Raw genomic sequence first — 26083 nt, 5'->3', positions numbered from 1 at the left:
CAAAATGAGTCATAAACTCTGGGCTAATAATGGGTGTGATTATTTTTTTTAAAAAAACAACAACCTGTGATTGGATCTCACAACTTAAAAGTGGCACTGTGTTTCCCCTCTCGTGCCTCCATTCATCAAAAGACGTATCAATAAAAATTAAGTGGCGTAGGGTGCCAGTACTTTCCCCAGGACTGCTGCCTTGATTCAAATCAGAGTTCAGCTGCTTTGAAAATCTTTATTGTTGTCTTTCAAGCCGCTAGGCTGAGTTGCAGTATTATTCTATATCCGTTTCTTTAAGTTTCAAAGGACTGTCTACATATTATGCGGATTACTAGTGCTATGTCATTGCTACACCCTCTTCCACCTACAACTATGTCTACACATGCTGGAAAACAGGGCTCCGACACACGCATAACATAAAGGAAAAGATTGAGACATTTGCTGTACTGCAATTGTTAATATGCAAGCAACACAGCACTTAGAACCACAGAATTCTACAGCCAACCCTTTGTAGTTAATCTACATGAGAAAGAATGCTAGCTTATGGCACTTTCCTCCTGCATACAAACTACCTGTACTTATGTATATATGCTATATCAAGGCTGGGGAAGCTGACCTTCCAAAGATCGCTATAATACAACTCTCATCACCCCTGACCATTGTTTAATGTCAGATGTAGTTGATGGGCTTTGGAGCCCAACAACACCTGGAGGGCCACAGCTAAACCACCTTATATAAAACATTTGTCTATAGCAGGGATGGGGAACCTTTGTTCTTCGACTCCAATCCCACTGAAATCAATCTGACTTAAGTTAGTTGCCATGAAGTTCCATTTCATGGTTTTCAGCTGGACTTTGTTACAGCTTCACCTTTGCTGGATTGATATCAAAGGTTCTAACCGGGAGTATCATACAGAAATAAATTAGAATGCCCGCTTAGTTTTGCATTTTTTGTTTTCAAGCTATGCACTGTAATCAATGAAATAGGAACTACTTTTTAAAAGAAAAAAACACAGGGAGGATGTATGTAACTGAAACCAATACAGATAATGGAAGAGAATGAAAATAAGCTTTTACAGACGTTATTAATATGCAAAAGTCAACCTGTCATCCCTGAAAATAAAGGCAACTACACTAATTTTGTGGAGTGGAACATAACACAGAAAGAGAACAGACACTTAACAACAGCTCCAGCGGTGCTAATCTATTTTTTTTCTAACTATTCCGTAGGAACATCTGAAATAAAACTGCTCTCTTTGACCCAGACTACTATGTCCAATGGTCCTTAACACTGTAATTTACTCTAAGCTATTTCAAAGCTGAAAGACACAATTGTCTGGGAGCATATGCATAAATATCTGAAAGAAAATTCTTCTTGTTTTGGTTATTAATTTTCCTTGGGCGGAATCAATCAAGGCTAAAAAAAAACACCATTGAAAAATAAGTTTTAAAAACAACAATTTATACGACTTACCTTGAAGATTCAGGAACAACTATTATTATCATTATTGTTGTTGTTATTAATTATATTTACATAGCAACACTGGAGATCACTATTATATATAAGAGCAGGCTCAATCTCTCTTTAGGTATCAAGCGTTCTGTCCATCTACTTTTCCTTGATTCAAAACATTCACTCCTCCAGAATCATGTAAGAGCCAAAAACAGTGAGCCTCTAAATATTTTGCTCTTGCCTTTCCTCTGAAGCAACCTCACACAAGTGCCCAGCTATATGGGATTTACTATGTGTTTGGGTTGTCCTCTTTAATCAGCTCTCAATTTCTGTGGGGGTTACATTCCAGGGATAGCACATAAAGCCAAAGTCATATATAGCCAAAACACACACTCTCTCTGCACCTCCAAATGCTCTCCCAAGGTGAGTGCAATGGCCGGTAGATTGCTGCTGCTTCTCACCCCAAGAAGCCAGCCCCTTTTTTATTTTTTCCAGCCAAGCGCTTAAAGCTGAATTTGCGCAAGTTGCAAGCTGACTGTACCATCTTTAATCTCAACTAGAATAGCAGAGAAGCAGTTGCCTGTGAGAGGCTCAGGTGACCTTAATGAGGGCCCTGCTCACGTGCAGAGCTTTCCCCAGCCTTCCTGATGAACAAGCCATGTAAGCAAGTCTCACTGGGCTAGTTCCAATTGCCCTTCCACAAACATAAGGGCTCCTTTTCATCCACAGAAGGAACCTGGTTCCAGTGGAAGCTTCTGATGGGCTGAGCAGGGAAATGAGAGTGACATTTTCCGTTTTTAACAGTTCTTATATTCCACTCATAACCTTGTAAATGTGTTGTTACGTTTCTCAACCACTGTCTGCCCTAGAAAGTGTAAATCAAGCACTGCTAGGAGTTGTTTCTTTTCGTTTTCCAACCTATTTCTTATTAATAAAAAAGATGTGTGGCGTGAGCTAATTTTTATTCTGAAAGTGTGGCCCAGAGAAAAATGTTTGAGAACCACTGACCTAGAGAAAGGAAGACAATGTTTCAAATGTCAGTAGAAACAGTCCACATGACACTTAATGCCCTGGAATACCTTGTAAGGCAGAACTGTTTTTCTTCTCAATTTTGGTTTCCATACCAAACAATTGGGAGGTGTTTTTTTTTTTTAAAAAAATCATCTCTTTGCATAATTTTATATAGTAAAGGAATATGTGATATTTACCTATAATCCTGTAGGTGAGATGCAATCCTTCCGCAGGTCCTTTCTTTGTCAAGTAGGGTTTTACATATTTTAATACATCACCAAGGTATTCCAGTGCCTTTGCCACCATGGCTGATTTTTCAGCTAGTGTCTGAAGTCCACTGTAATTTTTACCAACAGCCTGAGACAATGAAAACAGTTGTGCAAAAATAATTAGTATAAGATTATGAGTCTTGGCCAATATTTCACTGAAATAAAACAAATGTTTCTTCAAACGTGGGCCCAAACACTGCATTTTCAGAATCCTGCAAAACTGGAATTTTTAGGAAATACTGTACCTTAACAAATTGAAAAACAGCATCATTAGGGTCTTGTTTGGAGAGTGAATCATCAACATGAGCCTTTGCAAAGATATCTCTAACTTCTGGAAGTTTTAATATCAATCTTGTGAGCTCGGTCAGTTGTTCCATATAAGCCTTATCTATTGGTTATCATGAGAACATGAAAAAATAATTGGCACGGATCGACAGCAAATTCATGCAGCACAGCTTTGGATTCAACTCTAAATTTCCCCTCCCACCCTTGAGCCAGGGAGCTAATCAGCACTCGCGACTATGATTTCAAAGTTGGACAATCAATTTTCAGCACTCAACAGCAAACAAAACAAGAAAGGCAAAGTAGTCTCTACTGCAGGGGTAGCCAATGTGCCCTCTAGATGTTATTGGACTACAACGGCCATCATCTCTGACCACTGATCATGCTGGCTGGGGCTGATGGGAGCTGAAGTCCAGCATCATCTGGAAGGCACTGCATTGACAACCACTGTGTCTGGTGGGTTACAGTAAACAACAATTTGCATTATATTCCCAATTGCTGACTTTAGGCCATGCTTTCTACTTACGTAACTTGAGCACTAATTATTTTTCAAGAACAATTCTTCAAATATGTGAAGGGCTGTCACATGGAGATCGAGCAAGCTTGTTTTCTGCTGCTCCAAGGGGTAGGGCCCAAACTTACAAGAAATGAGATTCTGACTAAACATTGGGAATAACACAGATCTTCTTAAACACTTGTATATTAAAGAAGCATACTTACCAGCTGTTCGCTCAGCATCTGTCCTGATCAAAGTATCAGAAGGCTGATCGATAAACATTTGCAAAACGCATCGAAACCAAGACTGTACCAACAAGGGTTGGTAGGACATATGACCCATTCTAGTAAGAGCTTCAGACAATTCACTGCAGGAAAGAAGAATTAGTAAGAAAAAAATAAGTAGGCAAATAGATAGGAAAGTCACCCTATGTCCTCTTTTTTTGTACCTTCCCCCCTGTGTTTTCATATGTAACCCTCTGCCATTGCTTGACACCGGGGGATACTCTGTGAGCACTTTGACACAAAATATCATGCCCTTTCCCTGCAGTAGTACGAGAAATGAAGCTGCAACAAATTCTAGAATCATAGCATTCTGGAGTTGGGAGGGACCCCAGGGTCATCTAGTCCAATCCCCTGAAATGCAGGAATCTCAACCAAAGTATCCATGAGAGATGACCATCCAACCTCTGCTTAAAAACCTCCAAGGAAGGAAAGTCTGCCACATTCCAAGAAGGTCTGCTCCACTGTCAAACAGCTGTTACTCTCAGAAAGTTCTTCCCGATGTTTAGTCAGAATGTACTTTCTTGTAACTGGAAGCCATTGGTTTGGGGTCCTAGCCTCCAGAGCTAAGAAAAACAAGCTTGCTCCATCTTCCACATGGCAGCCCTTTAGATATTTGAAGATGGCTATCATATCTCGAGAGGTAGTGGAGGACAGAGGTGCCTGGCGTGCTCTGGTCCATGGGGTCACGAAGAGTCGGACACGACTAAACGACTAAACAACAACAACAACAACATCATATCTCCTCTCAGTCTCCTCTTTTCCAGGCCAAACGTTATCTACTTCCCTCAACTGCTCCTCATAAGGCTTGGTTTCCAGATCCTTTATCATCTTGGTTGCCCTCCTCTGCATGCATTCCAGTTTGTCAATATCCTTCTTAAATTGTGGTGCCTAGAACTGGACAAAGTATGCCAGGTGTGGTCTGACCAAGGCAGAATAGAACGGGACTATTACTTCCCATCATTGGGACCCTAGACCTCCGATGATGCAGCCTAGAATTGTATTAGCATTTCTTCCTGCTGCACCACACTGTTGACTCGTGTTAAGCTTGTGGTCTACCAAGACCCCTAGATTCTGTTCACATGTACTACCAGTACATCTGCAAGCTCCTTTACTACCCTTTGGCCCTGGAGATTTGATTCATTTAAGTAGCTAGTTGTTCCCTTACCACCTCTTTCCCTATCTTGGGCTGCAGCTCCCTCCTTGCATCACTTATTCTGTTCGGCAGTGTTTTCCTTTTGAATGAACCATAGAATCATAGAGTTGGAATAGACCACAAGGGCCATCGAGTCCAACCCCCTGCCAAGCAGGAAACACCATCAGAGCACTCCTGACATATGGTTGTCAAGCCTCTGCTTAAAGACCTCCAAAGAAGGAGACTCCACCACACTCCTTGGCAGCAAATTCCACTGTCAAACAGCTCTTACTGTCAGGAAGTTCTTCCTAATGTTTAGGTGGAATCTTCTTTCTTGTAGTTTGGATCCATTGCTCCGTGTCCGCTTCTCTGGAGCAGCAGAAAACAACCTTTCTCCCTCCTCTATGTGACATCCTTTTATATATTTGAACATGGCTATCATATCACCCCTTAACCTCCTCTTCTCCAGACTAAACATGCCCAGCTCCCTTAGCCGTTCCTCATAAGGCATCGTTTCCAGGCCTTTGACCATTTTGGTTGCCCTCCTCTGGACACGTTCCAGTTTGTCAGTGTCCTTCTTGAACTGTGGTGCCCAGAACTGGACACAGTACTCCAGGTGAGGTCTGACCAGAGCAGAATACAGTGGCACTATTACTTCCCTTGATCTAGATGCTATACTCCTAATGAAGATAGAGGCAAAGTATGCGTTCAGCAGTTCCGTCTTCTTCCCCCCCCAATAGCATTCCTCTGTCTTTTCCATGTGGAGGACTTACTACTTGCTTGATCTTCCTCTTGCTTTGAACAAACTTTTATTATTATTTTTAACCTCTGTTGCAAGCGAGAGCTCGTCCTGAGCTTTAGCCCACCTGACATTCTCCCTGAAACAGTTGGGAACTTGTGTGTACTCTTCCTTCATGACTGGAAGTGTCTGGCTACATAAGGGTGGGTCCCTTCCCTGTTATCCCACCTGGTCCCACTCTTGGATCCGACTCTGTGCTTATAGCCGCCTCTCTGGTCAACTCTCAGACTTCCTGGGGACCAGATGAGGCCCATCTCAACTGGACTTCGCCCATTCCACTGCTGTGCCTACTTATAGGCTTCTTGTTGACTCTGCTGCCAAAAATTGTGGTGTTTCTTTTGGGGAGGCGGAAGGCAGTTGCTTGGGCTGGGCTGTATCAGACCCCTGAAATGAGGGCTAGATATTCCTACTTTAGAGACATCATTGGGTTGGAAAACAAATGTGAACAATAGTTCTGATATAACTGAAAGACCTGAAACTTTGTAAATAATAGGGCAATTTGCACTAGCTGCCTCTGAGTTAGAACAGAGGGCATATTCTGAATATAAAGGCATGACACATTACTATGAATATATCAAAAGGATCTCAAAACCAGGAGAAAAAAATATTGCATGCACATGTACAAAGGAAACTGAGACAGTCCACTGACTCATCTAATTCAGTACAGTTTGCGCTGACTGGTAACGGCTCTCCAGTATTTCAACCATATTTCTTGTTTTTACCAGGAGGCAAGATATTGAACCAGGAGCTTTGTATTAGCTACCATCCTCTCCCTTTTAAATCATACAAGCTATTGTTACAATTTATGTCATTAAGGCTCAAGGTAAAACTCCCATTGATTTTAATGCTCTGGACATCTTCCTACATGTAAGCTCTGTGCCTTCTCCCACATATTTTGTCAAATCACTTATAAAGGCTGAGAACTGGAAGGGGTCTTGTGGGTTGTTTAGTTTAACCTGCCACCCTGAGGCAATATAGTCTAAATTTAAAGTGTGGCTGATGGATGCTTGTCTAGCTTGTTCTTAGTTTATGCCATTTTGAAAAATGTGCTATGAAATTCCTCAGTGGTGCAGCAAATTCCCACAATTGTGTGCCAAGTGTTACATACAGTTGAATTCATAACATCAGGTGAACTACCCAGAATTAGATACCTGCATCTTACAGATGATTCCCCAAATGGTTTGTACAATGGCAGGTGCTATGAGATCCCAGTTGTCAATAAATAACAGTTGTCAGAACAACAAATGGAAGCAACGTGGCTCTGTATAAATATTTATACTTTTATTGTACTTTTGACTAAGAGACTAGGGCCCAAAGAACCTTAGTCCAAAGCCAAAGGGGACTTTCACTTCCTGAAAAGCAGGCCATCAATGTATACTGGCAAATGGAGAATTTCAAAAGTAATTTGTGATATGGCACAGGATGGAGTTGGATGTAAAAAGAAAAAAGAAAAAGGTCAAAAATTCCTCTAGGCTAGTGCAAACACTTTATATCAACCCAAGGAAGTCTTTGCCAGCCAAAGCTCTCATGTTTATGACTCTTTCTTTACAAAATTACTTAGTTGCACTTGCAACAAACAACTCATGGACATTGTACCGTAAATTCTGAAGGCCACTGAAACAAAAACCAGTAAACAAGAGAATAAAACACATGACTAGAAAGCATCTGCTCTCACTTTGTCAAGTAAGTTTACGTCACTCACCTATTTTGTATTAGGTGGCTTAGATACCTTGAAACCAGCCGAGGGCAAACCATATCATCCCACCCGAACAGCTGCATCATTGATAAAACTGGTTGAGGCTGAAGATCTGATGTACATGTGCTGGGCAAATCCAAAGCCAGTAAAGTAAAACCTATTTTTAAAAAGAAAGAAAGAAAGAAAGTTGGGGGAAATTCAGGGTAAAAGCATGCATCTTGTGTATTTCTGTAGCTCTTTTCAAAATAAAGGGCACCCCCTCCCCCTCAAAAACACACTAGTGAAATGCATTTGGGGACTCTGGGAAGTTCCAGCTTGGGAAAAGGAGAAAAGAGGAGAGAGATGGAACTCCTCTTCCCTGCCAGACATTTGTCTGCTCAAAATCTATTTCCCCCCAGTGCTGTTTTTCCACCTGCAGGGGCAATTACATACAAAAGGGGAAAGAATCATAAATGTCATTTTTTGTCTTCAAGAATTCTGAAGTTTGGAGATTAGTTTCTCATCCAATAAGGAATTCCTATCACCTTAAAGCTACATTTTGTAAGAAAGTGGAAACTCGTACACTTTTCGTGAGCGGAATGACCGCTATTGTGAGTTCAAATGTATTCTTTAAAAAAAGATAACCAGTTCAATATGTATACCCTTAGGCTGCATTCCTAACAGCACATACCTGGGAGTAAGACCCACTGAATTCAATAGAACTTACAGTGGTGCCTCGCAAGACGAAAAGAATCTGTTCCGCGATTCTCTTCGTCTAGCGGTTTTTTCGTCTTGCGAAGCAAGCCCATTGACAGCTTAGCGGATTATCATGGAACTTTGGAGTGTCAGGCATAGCCCTACTGGCTTTAGCCCAAACGTAGCAGAGTTTTCCTGCACAGCGAAGAAGCTAGTTGCGGCAGTAATGACAAGTCAGCTAGACTCAGAATAACTATTTACAGGATTTATTAAAAGGAGAAAATAAAACCAGCAGAGTTTCTGCATACAAAACAAAGCAAAATAAACCCTCTCTTTCTCTCTCTCTCAAAACCGTACACAGCACTTCTACTCCTAACAACACCTCACCTCAAACTGAGCTAGCAAACCCTTGATAACAGAGTTGAGTGCTGGTCGTTAACCAATCAGAGTAAGTAGTTTCTAGGTCAAGCAGACCTGGGCTTTCTGCCAAGAGTAAATTGACACCACCTTGAGTTAATTGTGAGAAGCCAGAATCTGCAAGTTTCCCACGAGAACCAATTAACAGAAACTGAAACTGAACACCCCCTCACAGATTCTGCTGAACAATTAACACCAAATACACCTATGTAGGAGATCATTTTTCCAGCAAACCTAAACCCTTGCACATTCGCTTGTTCTTTATCTTTGCCAATGGTTTAGTTAACACATCTGCTACATTTTCTTCACTTGATACATAAGTACAGGTGATTATATTGTCTTGTACACAGCAACGTACATTTTGGTATTTTACAGAGATATGTTTGGAACGCGATTTGAAACCCTCTGTTTTACTTAAGGTTATACAAGCTTGATTATCAATGTAAACTTGTACTGGTTCTCCACAATTTACATTTAAATCTGCTAACAAATGCTTGAAATAAATCACCTCGTTGCACAATTCACTCAATGCGGCGTACTCTGATTCTGTTGATGACACACTTACAACGTCTTGCTTGCGTGACCGCCAGCTGATTAAAGCTCCACCGACCATTATGACTAGTCCTGTGACAGATTTTCTATCCGGCAAATTTCCCCAGTCACTATCACAGTAGCAACTCAACATTTCATCCTCTGAAGAATTTAATTGTAACATATAGCCAATTGTCTGTTTGAGATACCTCAGAACTTGTTTTACCCCTTTCCAGGCATTTAGTGTGGGTTTTGAGACCAATCTACTTAATATGCCTACTGCATAGCTAATATCAGGTCTGGACCACTGTGCTAGATACAATAAACTTCCAATTACAGAATGATATACATCAGGATGTTCAAATTCAGGACTCTCATCTATATGAAGTGTTTTTATGAAACCTGGATCCATAGGCACCTCTGCCCCTTTGCAATCCTGCATCCTGTATGTAGTCAGTAGTTGTTTAACTTTGTTCTGCTGACTAATTAGACAGCTGCCATCTTGGGCCCAGCACACTTCCAACCCTAGATATGTCCTAACCGGGCCTAAGTCTCATTATAATCTTTTCCAGGCCTCTGAGAGTATCCTTGAGCCACTAAACGAGCTTTGTATTTGTACTCTCCTGTCACCAGAGGTTTAAGTTTGTACACCCACCTGCAGCCTACAATCTTTGCCCCCCTCAGGCGCTGCTACTGGTGTAAAAACCTTGTGCTCATTCAGAGAGGACATCTCTTCCTCCATTGCCTGTTTCCAGAGCTCTGCCTCCTCTTTTGGTAACTTTAACACCTCCTGAAAACTCTTGGGTTCTGCAATTACACTAAACACATTTGCAGTATCTGGGGAAAAACGCACCGGAGGCACTCCTTTGTTTTGTCTTTTAGATCTTCTGGGAGAAAATTTTTCTTCTGACCCACTTTCCTCCTCAGAACTATGACCTCTCTTTTGTTGCTTAGCAACTGGTCTTTGGCTAACACCACTTTCTTGAGAGCTCTTATCTGAACTTTCCTCCCCCTCAGACTCTGATTCTCTGTGTCTACCTTCAGAGTCATGAAGCTCCTGGGAAGGTTCAAACCAAACCTCAGTATTGGCATGTAGTCTCTCCCAGCCACTATGTTCACAAAAACTGGCATTCCTGGAGATCACAATGCCATTTGTCCCTTCAGCAAAGCGGAAACCTTTTCCCAGCTCCTGGTAACCCACAAACACTAACTGTTTGGTCTTAGGATCTCCCTTCTTCCTCATTTGTTTCGGAATTAATACCCAGGCTTTTGATCCAAACACATGCAAATGGTCAATTTTGGGTTTTTTCTGAAACAATTTAAAGTACGGGGTTGTACCTATAGTTTGATGAAAGAGCCTATTTTGGAGATAACACGCGGTGAGCATGCTCTCCCCCCAATAAGACATGGGCAAATCAGCATCGTCAAGCATGGCAAACATCATATCTTGTAAAGATCTGTTTTTTCGCTCTGCAACGCCATTCTCCTCTGGGGAAAAAACATTCGTTTTTCTATGCCCAATGCCACGCTTTTGTAACCAATCTTTAAAGGCATTTGACATAAATTCACCACCTCTGTCCGTCTGTATCCTTTTAAGCTTAATGGACAGAAATCTTTCCACAGATGCCACCCAGCCTTTAAACTTAGTGAACACGTCACCCTTATTCTTCATGGGGAAAACCCAGGAGTAACGCGTGGCGTCATCCACAATTGTTAGTGAAAAGCGCGATCCACCCCTACTTACAGCAAATGGGCCAATTACGTCCATGTGAACCAGCTGTAGCGGTGCCTCACTAACTCTGTCACTTCTGGGGTAAGAGACTCTGTGGGTTTTAACCTTTTTACAAACGTTACAATCAAGGTACTTGTTACAACTCTTTAAATTACCCCCATCAGCCAATTCAGACATTTTTAGTACACTTTTCCAGCAAGCATGCCCCATTTTCCTATGCAATAAGTGCACACAGTTGTCATGTATAGCTTTGTTATTCACTGCAGGCTGAGATTTACTGACTACTGCTGCAACTTGAGATCCTGCTTTAAGCCAAAACAAGCCTCCCTCTGACTTAGCAGTGCCTAAAATCTCACCAGCCTTCTTAATAATGCAACTGTCTCCTTCAAAATGCACTTTAAACCCAGCTTTTAGCAAACAATCTACAGACATCAGATTGCTCCTTAATGACGGCACACAAAGTACATTTTGCAGGCATTCACGAAGACAAGGAACAAAAACTGCACCCCCCGAAATCACTTCGGAAGTACTTCCGTCTGCTAGAGCCACCTGGCTACGCTGTGCTGAGTTCTTGGAAACAAACAATTCATCTGAATTTACGATGTGGCGAGATGCTCCCGAATCGACCACCCAGACAGCTTGTTTCTCATCAGCAATCTTGACCTCGCCGGTCACCAGCTGAGCCGACTGTTTTCGTTTGAAGAACTTCTTTTTACGCTGCTGCTGCTGCTGATCTCGTCTCTGCTCCTGCACCGGCAACTGAGACTTGACCAACTCCGGACATTGTCGTTTTAGATGCGCTGAAGACCCACATCGGAAACAACGCCTAACAGCAAACGCTGACTCCTCACCGGTACGCTGCTTTTGCTTCACCTCTGGCACGGCATGAGAACTCCTTCCAAACCGCCCGTCTGTAGAAGCCTCTGCAGCCAACGACCTTTCTTGCCTCTTCTGCCATTCTTCAATCAAACGCCCAATAACGTAACTGACTGATAAATCATGCTCCTGCATGCCTTCTAGAGACAAAACTAAATTATCCCAGCTTTCCGGGAGAGAACTCAAAATAATAGCCACCTTCTCCTGCTGGTCTAACGCACAGTCTCTTTCCTGTAGCGCAGTAAACTTTAACTGTAAACTGTGTAGGTGTTCCTGCATTGTAACCCCAGGCTGTAACATTGCCTTGTACAATGCCTTGCGAATGAACAGCTTGGAAACCGCTGTCTCACGCACATGGAGTTCTTTAAGTGCTTGCCACACACCTCTAGCTGTCTTGATTCCCCTCACATACGGCAACTGGGAATCTTCCAGCCCCAAGACAATTGTGGCCCTTGCTCTTTGGTCTTTATCGAGGTCTTCATCATCAGGCTTCGCAGGAAACTTACTCACCACTTGCCAGAGACGATCCCTCTGCAGCACTGCCTGCATGCGTTCCGACCACAGCAAGTAATTGGAGTCATTCAGACGCTCAAAAGCCATCTGAACTGGTTGTGAGGCCATCTTGAGAGCGATGTCCCTGGAACCTGGAACCAGCTACTCACGACCACCGAGAGAGAAAACAGGAACCACAGCACCCAGCACTCACACGCTGCAGCTGTTGTCCTTGTGTCCGCTGCGTCACCAGCTCACCACGGTCAGGAACCAGCCAGAGTCCATCTGCTGCACCAGCAGGAACAACAACTTCTGGACCTACTGGAACCAACGCCGTTGATGCTGACACCACCGCAACTCAGGCTGGCAGCACAATGCCCATAACCTCATGGAACTTTGGAGTGTCAGGCATAGCCCTACTGGCTTTAGCCCAAACGTAGCAGAGTTTTCCTGCACAGCGAAGAAGCTAGTTGCGGCAGTAATGACAAGTCAGCTAGACTCAGAATAACTATTTACAGGATTTATTAAAAGGAGAAAATAAAACCAGCAGAGTTTCTGCATACAAAACAAAGCAAAATAAACCCTCTCTTTCTCTCTCTCTCAAAACCGTACACAGCACTTCTACTCCTAACAACACCTCACCTCAAACTGAGCTAGCAAACCCTTGATAACAGAGTTGAGTGCTGGTCGTTAACCAATCAGAGTAAGTAGTTTCTAGGTCAAGCAGACCTGGGCTTTCTGCCAAGAGTAAATTGACACCACCTTGAGTTAATTGTGAGAAGCCAGAATCTGCAAGTTTCCCACGAGAACCAATTAACAGAAACTGAAACTGAACAGATTAGTGCTACAGCGGTCTAGCGGCTTTTCGCGATCAGCTGTTAAGCGGGTTATCAGCGGAACAGCTGATAGGCGGCTTAGCGGCTTAGGAAAAGGGGGGGGAGCGGAAAAAACCCGCGGGGACGCGCAAGATTTTTTCGTCTTGCGAAGCAACCCCATAGGGAAATTCGTTTTGCGAAGCGCCTCCAAAACGGAAAACCCTTTCGTCTAGCGGGTTTTCCGTCTTGCAAGGCGTTCGTCTTGCGGGGCACCACTGTACTTCTGAGTAGATATGGTTATGATTGTGCTGTTAGTACTATGGAAGGGCTTTCAATCAGGGCTCCATGAGCATCTACTGGGGTCCCACACATTTTTACAACAGTGCACCACAGGACTTTCATTCTCCTCTCTTCTTCCCCAGTCACTCACTGCCACCTATTACCATATTTTTAAAATGTGTGTGTGAGAGGCAGCAAAAGAGTATGTGTTGGGGTTCAGCAGAGTATCACAATATGTTATGGATATCATGAAAGATGTTCCTCAGTTAAAAAAAAGGGGGGGAGTTGATAATACTGTGCTACTATATCATCTTATATTTACTCATTATATTTTCTTATCATAGTTTGTAGCTCACTTTCCCTTTCATTCTTCTAAACTGTTGAATTACATATATCCGCAGTGCTAATTTTCACACAGCGCTGTTAATCCAATGGGATGTTTCTTTTTTTTAACAAATAGCTAAAGAAAACCAGAATGGACTTTTTGACAGGATACTAGGTTTCTGCCTTAGAATGATTTCCTTAATACATTTGGCAAGTGGCAGAGCGTTTCCTTTCTACAACTTTCTTTTCTATTACTATTATATCTTAATTATTGCAAAGCTGCTGAAGTTCAAGGGTCTTTCTTTATTTCCATTATTGACCGGGTCTTTGAGAGCTCATAAAACTCAGTTCTTAATTCATGTTGGGCTAAAATACATTTAAATTCAAATCTGCCTTTTCCAAATATTATTTAAATGGATTCAGTGTGCCATTATAGCTAGGCACAAGCCTTGTCAAATTGAAATATGCAGTATTACGATATAGAAATTTCATGGAAGAAATGATATTGTATCAAAATACAAAAGAACCAGATCAGCTGGGCACAGCTCCACTAAAGTCAAGGATCGGCACTATTATAGTTTACTCTCAATATGCTATTCCATCTGCTAAGATTTCGAGTAGCATTCCTAGAGAGTAAGACATCAGAAAAGGTAGTGGTGTTTTGTTTTTAAATCGGGACGTCACACCATGTGCTTAAATGTTGTCTGATATATGCTCAGAAAGCCATTTACAAAATGAATATTATTATAATCTGAGAGAAACATTGGGGGAGAAAGGAATTTCGAGGAGCAGAAGAGCTATGAACAAACTCATTTAAGCTCTGAAAATATGCATCACATTTGATATGATGAAGCATTTAGCAGCATCAACCATTAACCTTGCAGAAAATTATAGCTCATATTTCAAATGTAACAAATGATAGCAGAGGAAAAGTGATACTCCAGTTGTGGATATAGAGACACCATATTAATAAGATGAGTACTTCAGAGTATTCTAATAATGTGTTGGTCTCTCTCTCTCTCTCTCTCTCTCTCTGTGTGTGTGTGTGTGTGTGTGTTTGTGTGTGTACAGCCACCCACCCATGTAAAAATGCTGAACATCCCTATAGAAGTTCCATTATTTGCCAACAAATTAACTAACAGCTTCTAAAGTAAGTACAAGACGGTACCAAGGATGTACAGGAGGATAGCTAAACTGCTGTACAGACCTGCAGCTGTATCTGCAAGCTGAGAACAAGGAGTCTGCAGCATCCTCTGGCTCTTCAAGAAGGGAAAGAAATTTCTCCAGAGAGCTCTGGCAACAGCAAGGTGGTGCTCTTTCGCCACCGACGACAACGGAGCATTTGGGCCTGTATTCCCTGAAGGCAGTCCCTGGTTTAAGTGTTTGTGCACAGTCCTAGGGAGAAACACAAATAATATGAACATTCTCTGTACTGGTGGTGGTGCAGAAACACACCTGAATTCCTTAGAAGTATTACTGTACAGGCAGTATTTGCACTGTACAAAATGCAAGTACTGAAACATCATTTTCTATAATTAAAACCTTGATCCAAAGACATTTCTGCATACCACCTATCTGATGGATAAATGATGGCATATTAAGCACCATAAAGTTAATGTTAATTACTGATGTCAACCATTAATTACGCACCTCTTAATGTGTCAGACCCAAATGAGAAACAGGCAGGCTCCAAAATGAATGCATGCATTTATCAACTGACAAGTCGGTCTGCTTACAATCCAAAACCAGATCTTCTACTATTAGTTAATTTGGTATGGAAGGGTACAGGAATTGGAACTGGCACAGAAACAGTTATAATTTTAGGTAATGCATTTCCCCTTGAAGTTTTATTTATGAAGCCTCAGCACACACACACCAAAGAAAAAACACAAAAATGAAGATTTAACAGTTTTTAGATACATTGTGCGGTTTGGTTTTGAATCAATGCCCCCAGTTTTACTAGTGGAATAAGACAGGAGTTACCACTATACACAACGTCAGTCTTTTCCAGAGACAATGTGGCATGAATTCAATAACACACTCAATTTTCTTTGATTCTGTTAGTACCATTCCTACTACTTAATCTAATTTGGAAGTTGTGACTTTCTAAAGGTTCAATAGAGATGTGTCTGCAGGGAATCAATGTTCTCAGAGAAATGGGTGGAAGGAGGGGCAGGAAGCATTAATAAATTTGTCTGGCAGACTAGGATATGAGGCATTACTGTTCTTAGATGATCAACTAAATAACATGCTTATTAAAAACAATCTGTAGCAACGCACTATCATTCCTGCTCCTATTTATCTCCTGGTCAACTCAGCTGAGATTGTAGATTAAGACACAGGCAACATTACTACATTTGCTTTATTAAATTCTATAAAAAGCGGTCAAAGTATTTATTAGACAATGGCATATATCAAGGACAGTCAGATATCTCATAAAACTAATGTTGCTGGCAGGCCATAATCAGGGCTGAAATAGAAAGGGGCTTTTACATTTGTGAACTGCATTCCAGGCTTGACTACTCATTTTTTATTTTTGTGTGAAAATTAAACAACTCAAAAAGTAAAAAATTAAACAAGCTCAAACATTTTTAAAAACAAACATTTTCTACCTCACTGTTCATTCTTGTGTTGATTTTCTTGGAAGGACAAAGAAAATTGTGACAAATTTATGGGAACAATGTTGACATGGCCAACTATTTTTAGCTTGCATGGTTACTAAACCAGGGATCATTTATGGAGTGAGTGTGAAAAAGAGAAGAAAGCAACTCTATCATATTTTCCCTTCTTCATCATCTGTCACGGAGTGTGCTAGTCAGTAACCATATAGTTCAAAGCTGGAGTTACCTACTCGCACTGGTATGCTTCCAAAATGCTAGGTTGGCAGGAGCTGGGACAAAGCAATGGGAGCTGTTGCCATTCAAATTCTCCTCTCAATTAGAACTTTAAAATTAAATAGCAATAACACTGTTCCTGTTCAACTATTACAAAAGCTGAAACCCTTTCAAGTATTTAACGTCATAAATCAGTTCAGCATTTTTCAGGAGTTTATTTACTTAGCAGTAAAGGGCTCTTCGTCTAACTGCGGCCTCTTGTGCTGCAGTGGATACCATTCTGGAAGATCTTCCAATTTTGAAACGTCCCCGCGTACAAACAAAACTAACATGCAGCTTTTTTATCTTTTTGATGTTTCCTTCTCTCATTCGTCAGTATTTTGTCATAATAAAAGCTTACTGAACTGTAGACGTTGTGAATTAAAGGGACATGATTATGATACTTAATATGGTTTCATTCAAAAGATGCATACATCACCCAAACCAAATGTATTGCCTGTTGTCAACGCTCAGCTCAAACAGCATTCTGAACTGCCTGAATACAGATTTATTGAAAGGCTTGGTTATTTTGTCATCTCTGACTGCAGCATATATCCACCTATCAGTACAAAATTCAAAAGATTTGAAGCAAAAGGGATACTCCAAATTTAAACAGCACATCCGCAAGTCTAGAATTAGATCCAAATGTCACATCCGTGTTTATAAAATTTTAAACATTAGTCTAATAAATTAAACTATGCATTAAACACATATATTTTAAACTATGTATAATATGTGCATTTTTAATATTTTGAATATAGTCATGCCTAGAAGGGATATAAGCTATAGTACAAAGTATATGATAAATATGTACACATTAAAACTTTGACAGAAAATGTACAATGATTAGTGAACACTGATTTACAATCCAAGTAACCAGTTGACTACATGCACACTAGTTTACACTAGTGTATGGTTTCTCCATATTTATTGAATCTGACGGTGGGTGGGGGGTGGGGGAGAGAGGCAAAGTAATGAAATCAGTATAGCTTCTCTGGGTTGGGTTTAGAAGGCCTTCTGAAAAGTTGGTATTGGGGGACTCAGAAGCTTAGGCTGTATACACACTCGTTTACTCTGCAGCCTGTGCTCTCCCCATTATTGGTTTGGGAAGTGGTGAACACATGACATTAGCATAGGCGTGCACACCGGGCGTGCACACATGGTGTGCCCAGGTACACTGTAATGTTATACTGAGAGGCATCCTGGCTCCTTCAGCTGCCACAATCCACTCAGAAGTTGGGAGCGCAGAGAGATGCAGGTAGAATAAAATGGCTGGAATGGATCTGTAGCTTCTATATCAAATATTGAGGATGAACTTTCCTTCTACAGTGGTACCTCCGCTTATGTATCCCTCCAGTTACATAAACTTCAGGATGCGTAAGCGGCAAACCCAGAAGTATTTTCCAGGGTTTTTGCCGTGTGTGCATGCGCAGAAGCGCTCAACCGCTGCGTGTGCGTGTGCAAAAGCGGTCTCTCCAGTTGTGAAAACCTCAGGATCCGGCCGCACCTCCGGAATAGATCCTGTCCACAACCAGAGGTACCAATGTACTAATGAGAGGTTGCTTTCAAAAAATGAAAGAAGTGTTAAGCAGAGAGTGGTATGTTGGTTTGTAAGGGCAAGATCCAGCTAAGTTTAAGACCCATGGGAAACTGCTGCTTAACAGAGCATTCCTATACAGTGGTATCTCTAGTTGCGTATTTAATACATTCTGGAGGTCCGTTCTTAAGCTGAAACTGTTCTTAACCTGAAGCACCACTTTAGGTTTCTGTTCTCATCCTGAAGCAAAGTTCTTAACCCGAGGAACTATTTCCGGGTTACCGGAGTCTGTAACCTGAAGCGTCTGTAACCCGAGGTACCACTGTCCAGATCTGCTCATAAGTAGCCCTTGAAAGATGATAAAGTAGCAAGTGAAATATTTAATGTTCTTGAAGGAATCTATGTATAGTAGTAGGGAAAATGTTTTGTTCATGTAACCTATCTTCCTTTTTAGCAAAAGCTTTTTCATTAGACACCAGCCATTCACTTTTCAGACTGTTCTCTACAGCAAGTGATAGACAACAGAGCTAATTTTCTGTCATTCAGAGACAACGGTAGGCTTGCTAAACCTATAGCAGCAGCTCTGAGACACCATGAACTGATAGTTTATGAGATCAAAGCCACCATCAACAATGTGAACTCTGCCTCGTCACATTAACAGGAAACTGTTTTACGAGTTCCACCACTGGGCATCAATTTAACAAGTTCCAACACCAGCTAAGCTGTAAAACTGAATGTAATTCATTTAGTGACCCGCGCATGGGGGGAAGCAATATGTAGGTGAAAACGTCTCACAGTGACAAAAAATGCTTTGATTTGCACCATTCATGTGACTGAACAAAGAACTTAAGCACTCACTGCCAATAGCTTTTATTGCCAAATGCACTAAACATTCATTATTATACGAGCGGAACCCACTGCTTTAGAGACCTGTTTGATAAAATAGAAGCGATAGAATAAATATTACATTTTTATCATGAACACAACTTGTCCATTAGGTTTAAATTATGGACTCGCTTCATGTTTAGAATGATCATCATTTTTAGCAGAATCCATTTCACTCTGCTTTCTCATATCTTTCAAAACGTACACATGGGAATTTTACACACATGGGTATGAGACAGATAACCTGCTTTTCCCATCTGATATCTTATCAAAAATATTACCTGTGCCTTTCACTATTATCTACCCCACTGGAGCAGAATGGAGGGAGCTAAACCAACACCAGCTAAATAAATCCAGCTGGCCTTATTTAGGGACATTGTATATAATTAGCAGAATTAGAAGTTGTGAAAATTTTCTTAGGCTGTACTACATTCAGCTACAGGTGGCATTGAAACATTGCGTGTTTGGATGCTTCCTGTGGAGGGAAAATGAAAAGACCATCTTGCTTATTAAAACAGTCTGTGAGGCCAGGTTGCCTATGTCTAACACTGTCAGTTTCTATGGGAAGGTGTGATCAAACATTTGATTCCCTCAATTGGAGCCAGAAGTAGCAGCTTTAGTTCTGCCACTTGATTCTACTGACCAGGATGGCCCAATACATTTCACTACCTGGGGGAAATGACAAGACAGACATGCACACGCGCGCGCACACACACACACAGTTACAAGTACATAAGCCAATTGGATTGGCAGGTGATGCTTACTTTAACAAGGGATACAGGACAGTGTTCTCTACTGCACCTGAGGGAAACAGGTTAGCATAGGAGGTGCAGGATAAGCTGTGTGGCAAACTCCCACAAGTGCTCCGCAGTTCCCAGCATTTTACTAGTTTATTAAATTTAACTGGTTTTTTTATTATTATAAAACAGCCGGGTAACATTGTTCTCTGGGCAGCTTACGGCATAAAAGAATAAGATACGACTGGAAAGAAAGTAAAATAAAGATTCCAGCATCTGCCACCTCAATCTGCCTTGAGTGATTTGTTATTGATAAATCCTTGCACTCCTAGGGTGAAACTCATATTCTGGCAGCAGTGGCGTGATGGGCACAACATTTGTCATCGACAGGAAGCCTCTATATGCAGCACATCAAACACATGATTCTTTGGTAATAGGATACTTATCTGGCATATGAACCAAGGATGGGGAACCTGTGACCCCCCCAGATGCTGTTTGATTACAACCCTCACTATCTCCAACCAATGGCCATTCTGGATGAGGCTGATTGGAGGCCAGCAACATCTGGAAGGCCAGAGGTTTCCCACTCCTGATCTAAACACTTCCTCCTTTGGGAGCATTCCTACTTGTATTCCTCCAGTGCATAACTACACTCAACATCCACTCAGGAGAAGTGGGAAGGAATTAGCAGACTTGGACTCCTACAGTTTCCTCTCACAAGGTAGAAACAGTAACTCTCTGAGATGTGAGAGAAGTCAAAACTGTAGCTGCCAATACAAACTCTACTATTTAAAATCGTAGCAGCTATTAGACAAGAAACTGCAAGGCATTGCATTATTACATTTCTAAGATGTTTTCCTTATCTTGTTTCTTGAAATCTGAGGGTGGTGGGGGGAGAATGGGGAAAAAACCAATGAATGGAAATGCAAATAAAGGCTGCCATCCCTTCTAGGGTTAATGGGTGCTTTTGTAAGATTTTAGGTCAGATTAACCTTTTGCTCACAATAGGGCTGGTTATCGGTTTTATTTTTTTACTGACTTTTAATGCTTCTAGAAAGGAGGGGAGGAAATCAATATCACGCGAGACAAAAGGGCTCTTGAGGCTCTGGCTGCACCAGCTTTTGGTTTGGCTTCACATACAATCCTGCAACATGCTGAGGCTGGGAAGGATTAGGCTGCTTGTGTTGAGTAAACCGATGATACTCAATAAACAGTTTCTGTTGTAAACCCCTTAGGACCTGCAAAGCCACACTAGTTGGCATTAGACCAGATAAGCTGCCGAACCAGCTGTAATCTCATTTAGACCTGAGCTGATCCTCCTGTCCTTTCACTCTACAGGATCAACGAAAACCACTGAGGAAGCAGCAGTATTATAGCGGCACTGCTTGCTGGATGTAGCAAACATTTCATAAATTCCTCTCCTTGAAGCAAGTCTGCATATAATCTGCACGGAGGCAGAGAAATCAATGGATTTCTGAATTCATTAGCACTCTTATTATGGCAGGGTAAATGTTTCTCTTTATGGAAGGGCAGCCGTTGCAAGTTGGTTCTGCAAACCTCTTATTTGCTGACCATTTCTCATTTTGCCAATGCTTTGCATTTGTGCTACCCTTTAGGATAAAAATTAACTTGCATGCAAGTTTATTAAAAATAAGGAGCACTGGAAATAAACAGAGCAACCAAGGCTACACTTGTTCATCCATCTACCTGAGTGAATGCATCATAGAACACAATGTGACTTACTTTAGAGGAGACAGGTACAAGACCGCACTGTCCCACACGCTACTGCAAGAGCAGAGCATCCTTTATATAAAATAACTAGTTATACTTCAAAAGGTTTTATTTCTGCTAGTAACCAAAACTATTATTTGGACCTAGATAAGACAAAATCAATGCTGTTTTCAAATAATATTATAACAGTTAACAGGCTAAAAGCATCAACTAAGAGGAATGGCTATAGCTCAGTGGAAGAGTGTGTGCTTTGCACTGAAAATGCCCCAGGTTCAATCTCCAGAATCTCTAAGGAGTGTTTGGAGACAGCTGCTGCCAGTCAGTGTCAACCTTACTAAGCTAGATGGATTCTGTATGAAGCAGCTTCTTATGTTCCCATTAAAAACAAAAGTATAAATGCTACGCTTGATAAAGAAGGCACAAAGGCCCAGAAATACAGCTTATCATGTAATAAGGCTCCCCCCCCCCCATGGTTACCATCTCCTCAAATGTGGTGCAAGTTTCCCCTATCATGCTTTCTTATGTATAACAAAGAATGACTCTCTACCAAGTGGTAAGAGCTCACTGTATTTTGCACGTGGTTTGATTGCCATCTGTATTCACCCCGAACAGAATTTCCAGGTCTCAGTGAAGACAACTTCCAATTTCCTCAGCAGTCCCATAGTCATGTCTTCCTCATCCCTCTCTGCCCTTTAGGCTCCCAGTAGACAAGGATGCTGAGTGCACAATGGGACCAGGGAGGGCAATGCTGCTGTAATGCCTGCTCTTGAACTTGACATGATAAAAAAGGTTCTCCAGGCATTACCTGCCAATCCCAAATACAGAACAACCACATCTTAGTAAGAATTATACAAAGACTACTCCTGAAGAGGTACAGTAAATACTTTTTTAAGCCCTATTCAGAAGGACCCACCCATGAATTGAATCAACATGCAGACGAACTAACCACTCATCTGCAGTGAAAGTACTGCCTGTCTATTGCATTGAATTACTGTAATCTGAGCTCCTGTAGTTATGAAATGGTGAGCAATATTAGAAAAATCAGGATTCTCACAACCATTACTGTCCAGTAATTACGTGATTGTGTTAAATAGGACCTCAGTACTTTAGAGAGAGAAAAACCAATTTCATTAAGACTCGAAATTTACTTAGTGCAAATTTTGTAAAGCAACACAACATGTCACGATGAGGCAGCCCTGGTATTGCATCTGAAAACATTAAATCTGGTCCCAAGCCATGCACATCAAAGTGAAAGAGCTTGTATGCAAAGCCCATTTTCCCCACCAAAGTAAGTTGGAAAACATACCCCTTTTCATAATGGCAGAGATTTCAGCATAGCAACACAAATGCTCCATCAAGTCTATACCAATTTCCATATGTTGTCAGCGCACACCATGCAGGTCAGATGTGTGTTACAGTGCAGAGGGGTCAGGTCAGATGCGCATTACAGATGCTGCAAATTGGCATTGACCCACTGTAGACTGCTACAGCAGACATGCCCTGCTCATTAATCTTCATCCACCTCTCTGGCATACTTGGACTGAATGCAGCCAGCAGAATTTAGATTGATCCTCAAGCTGATCCAGCACTTGAGCATAAAGACTGCTAGTCTGAACAGATCTACTTAGGATCAGTTGAGGGCTGGTATGAGTTTCCAGTTTTCCACTTCTGTGTTTTAGATCAACTGTGATTCCAGATTTCAGATGCATGTTATCCAAAACAACCATTACTTATGATAACTGACACAACCCCTCACAGTCTCTCCATTTCAACTCTTAATGAAATGATTTAAAGGAACAGAATTAAAGGGTGCTTCTTGCCCTCTCCAATATGAAGATTAATAAAAGCATCCTATCATCTACGGATATGTGACAGAAATTACTTTATAGCTCCTGCACAATCACTTAAAGCCATTCAGTGTGTTAATGTTTCACCTCTCTCCAACTCATTCTTCAGAGGTAAAGGAGTCCCATTTAACATAATCACTTAATAACTGCAAAGTGATGGGTATCAGAACCCTAATTCTTCTAATATTTGCCAAAACCAGCTCTTTTGTAATAACAATAACACCATGATAGCAAACTGTAAATCTGTGTAATTATACTTTAATTGTATTGTGAGGCATGCATTAATCACAAAGTTTAAGTGCCAAGGATGGAATTATAATAATTCTGTAAAACAAATTTAAGCTAGCTAAGTAGGTCAAAACCACTAGCATGCAACAGGAGACCTCTGGGAATTTATCAGTTAATGGCTATTTATGTGCAAATGAGTGCCCTACAACCCTCCAAAATCCTGTGTAGCCGAAGGGTATTTCTGTTAACCAGGAGCATGCTAACTGCTGAGGCATAAATTAAACCATTTATTGGAATTATTTTAATTCCTACCACCCCCCTCACTAGCTGCACAATTTACAGTGTTAATTTACATGAAGATAGAGCTCCTAAGGACTTTTTCAGAAATGTTCCTGTTTAGAAAATAACTTCCACTGAAACAGCATTGTGCTCTCAGTTTCCCAGCCTTCTAAAGGGTGTCTGAAGTCATTAAAAATTCCAGAGGTTCAGCACCACTCTGCAATACAGCAAAACCCTTTTGTAATGAACTCTAATGAAGTGAAATTCAGTCTTGTGTCCCTTCCACCCGTTTCAAACTTAAAAGGCAACAATGAAGCTCAAGAGGGTTTCTATCAACTACCGTTTTTCTGTCATAACGTTCATAATGCAGACATATCAAAGGTTTTCACTGTTAAAGACTGAATGTAAATGTCAGGGTGGTGGTGAAGTTTGTTTTAAACAAGGCACCAAATTTAAGAAACTTTATTCCTTTTGTGCAGTTTCAGTTTAAGAACAAAAGCAACAACATGCTTGAAAATAATATTTAAAAGTAGTCCACCCTTTGCTCATCTATCACCCAATCTCAGTCAGCAGAGCACTTTTTCCCTAGAGACCCCCACAGGAAAAGGATGGGAGCAATTTTTGCCTTCCACAGATCTTCTCCCATAGACCTGATTGTGGCTAAGTGATCTTTAATAACATTGCAGATTGCTTCTGAGGGGAGGAAGGGAAGCGAGGCAAGCTCATGGGCCTGCTATATTAGAATTACCCTGTTCTCTTTCCTACTAAGAGACAGGGAGAAGTGTTCCCTGTAAAGCGGAGCGAAATTTTATAAAAATGTTATTGGTACCAGTCCTGAACCATAATGTCACTCTGGGGAAACCTTGGAGCATTCCTAGCTATTTTTTCCAGCCTTTGAGAAAAGGTGTGTGCATTTCAGAAAAGCCAACTTTTTAGAAATATTCTTTCCACTTTTCTCTATTTCAGTTCCTCCTATTTTTTTATTTATACATTTTCCAAATTATGAATGTACACCGTACATTTTCCATAATAAATCACTTCTCTCAGGACTTCCCAGTCCATTTCCCCATGGCATTCTAATCAAACCTCATTTTGCTGCATATCCTTTTCTTCCATCCTATTTTGTCCTATAAATATCCCTTATTGTTGGTAACTGCTGCTCAAACTGTTGTTCCTACATGTAAGTTAAATATTATATCTCTTTAAATATTCTCCCAAGTATTTCTACTCATCCTTTACCTGAGTTTCATCTTGGTTTTTTATTTTCACTGTCATGTATGCTGGCTCTGGGTTTTCTATCAATTCATTTTGCCATTGTTCTTTGGTTGGGATTTCACTTTCCTTCCATTTTTTTGGCATATATTATTCTGGCTGCAAGCGGTTGCATATAAGAAACAACAAAGTGCCTTTTTAGGGATATTGACATATGTTATGCCTAGTAGGAAGGTCTTGGGTCTCTGGGGAAACGTAAATTTAAAAATCTCTTTTAGTTCTACATAGATCACTTCCCAATAATCCTTGGCTTGTTTACACTTCCACCATATGTGCATTAGGGTTCCCTCAACCTCTTGACACTTCCAGCACAGTTTGGATTTTTAAAAAAGACATTTTTACCAACTTACTGGGTGTCAAGTACCACCTGTACATTATCATTTATAGGTTTTCTTTAATAATATAGCAGGCTGAAAAATTCATCCCCCCCATAATTTCTTCCACTGATAATTCTATATTATGGCCAATATCTATTGCCCAGTAGGTCATTATTGCTTTTACCGTTTAGTCTTTGGTCTCCCACTCTAATAGTTTTTTATATATTTTAGATATTAATTTTCCGCTATTTCCTAAAACAATTCTTTCAAATTCTGAGCCTCCTTCCACTAATCCTTTTTCTTTTAAAAATATTTCATTCAATTGAATATATTGGAGCCATTAAACTATTGATAATCCATTCTTATATCTCCTTTCTTTTAGTCTTACTCTTCCTTCTTTAAATTCTATAAAGGCCTTATATGTACCCCACTTATTTTCCAACCCCCCCCCCACTCATACCACCTCAGTAGGTGATATCCAACGTGGGGTTTTCCTTTCCAAAAGGCCTTTATATCTCAACCAGACAATGTACAAGCTTCTTATCACATGATTTGGGAAACCTCTGTGTGCTTTGAGTTTGTCATAGTAAAGGTAGGAGTGCCACCCAAACATAGATCGAATCCCTCTAGGTCTAAAATATTAGTGTTTCTTTAACTCCACCCATTCTTTCATCCAACACAAACACACTGCCTTGTAGTAGAGCTTAAGGTCTGGGAGGGCAATGTCCCCTCTATTCTTTGCGTCTATGAGGATTTTATATTTAACTCGCAGTTTTCCCCCTTGTCATATAAAGTTTGTTACATCTTTCTTCCATTGCTTAAAG

At 40.9% G+C, this 26083-nt stretch overlaps 1 protein-coding gene across 1 annotated transcript in view; it reads right to left on the bottom strand.

Annotated features, from left to right (window-relative positions):
• MMS22L (MMS22 like, DNA repair protein) overlaps nt 1-26083 on the bottom strand; it is a 77555-nt gene that overhangs the window by 12920 nt on the left and 38552 nt on the right. Inside the window, exons 15-19 of the mRNA XM_077926146.1 lie at nt 14761-14948; nt 7419-7569; nt 3726-3868; nt 2969-3111; nt 2652-2811 (exon numbers count right to left, since the gene is read on the bottom strand). Coding sequence (XP_077782272.1) covers nt 2652-2811; nt 2969-3111; nt 3726-3868; nt 7419-7569; nt 14761-14948 — 785 coding nt within the window. The remainder of the gene's footprint in view (nt 1-2651; nt 2812-2968; nt 3112-3725; nt 3869-7418; nt 7570-14760; nt 14949-26083) is intronic.

The sequence above is a fragment of the Podarcis muralis genome, chromosome 3, assembly GCF_964188315.1.
Source record: "Podarcis muralis chromosome 3, rPodMur119.hap1.1, whole genome shotgun sequence".
NCBI lineage: Eukaryota > Metazoa > Chordata > Lepidosauria > Squamata > Lacertidae > Podarcis > Podarcis muralis.
Note: the sequence above shows the minus strand (reverse complement) of the source record. Positions and strands in the feature narration are given on the sequence as shown.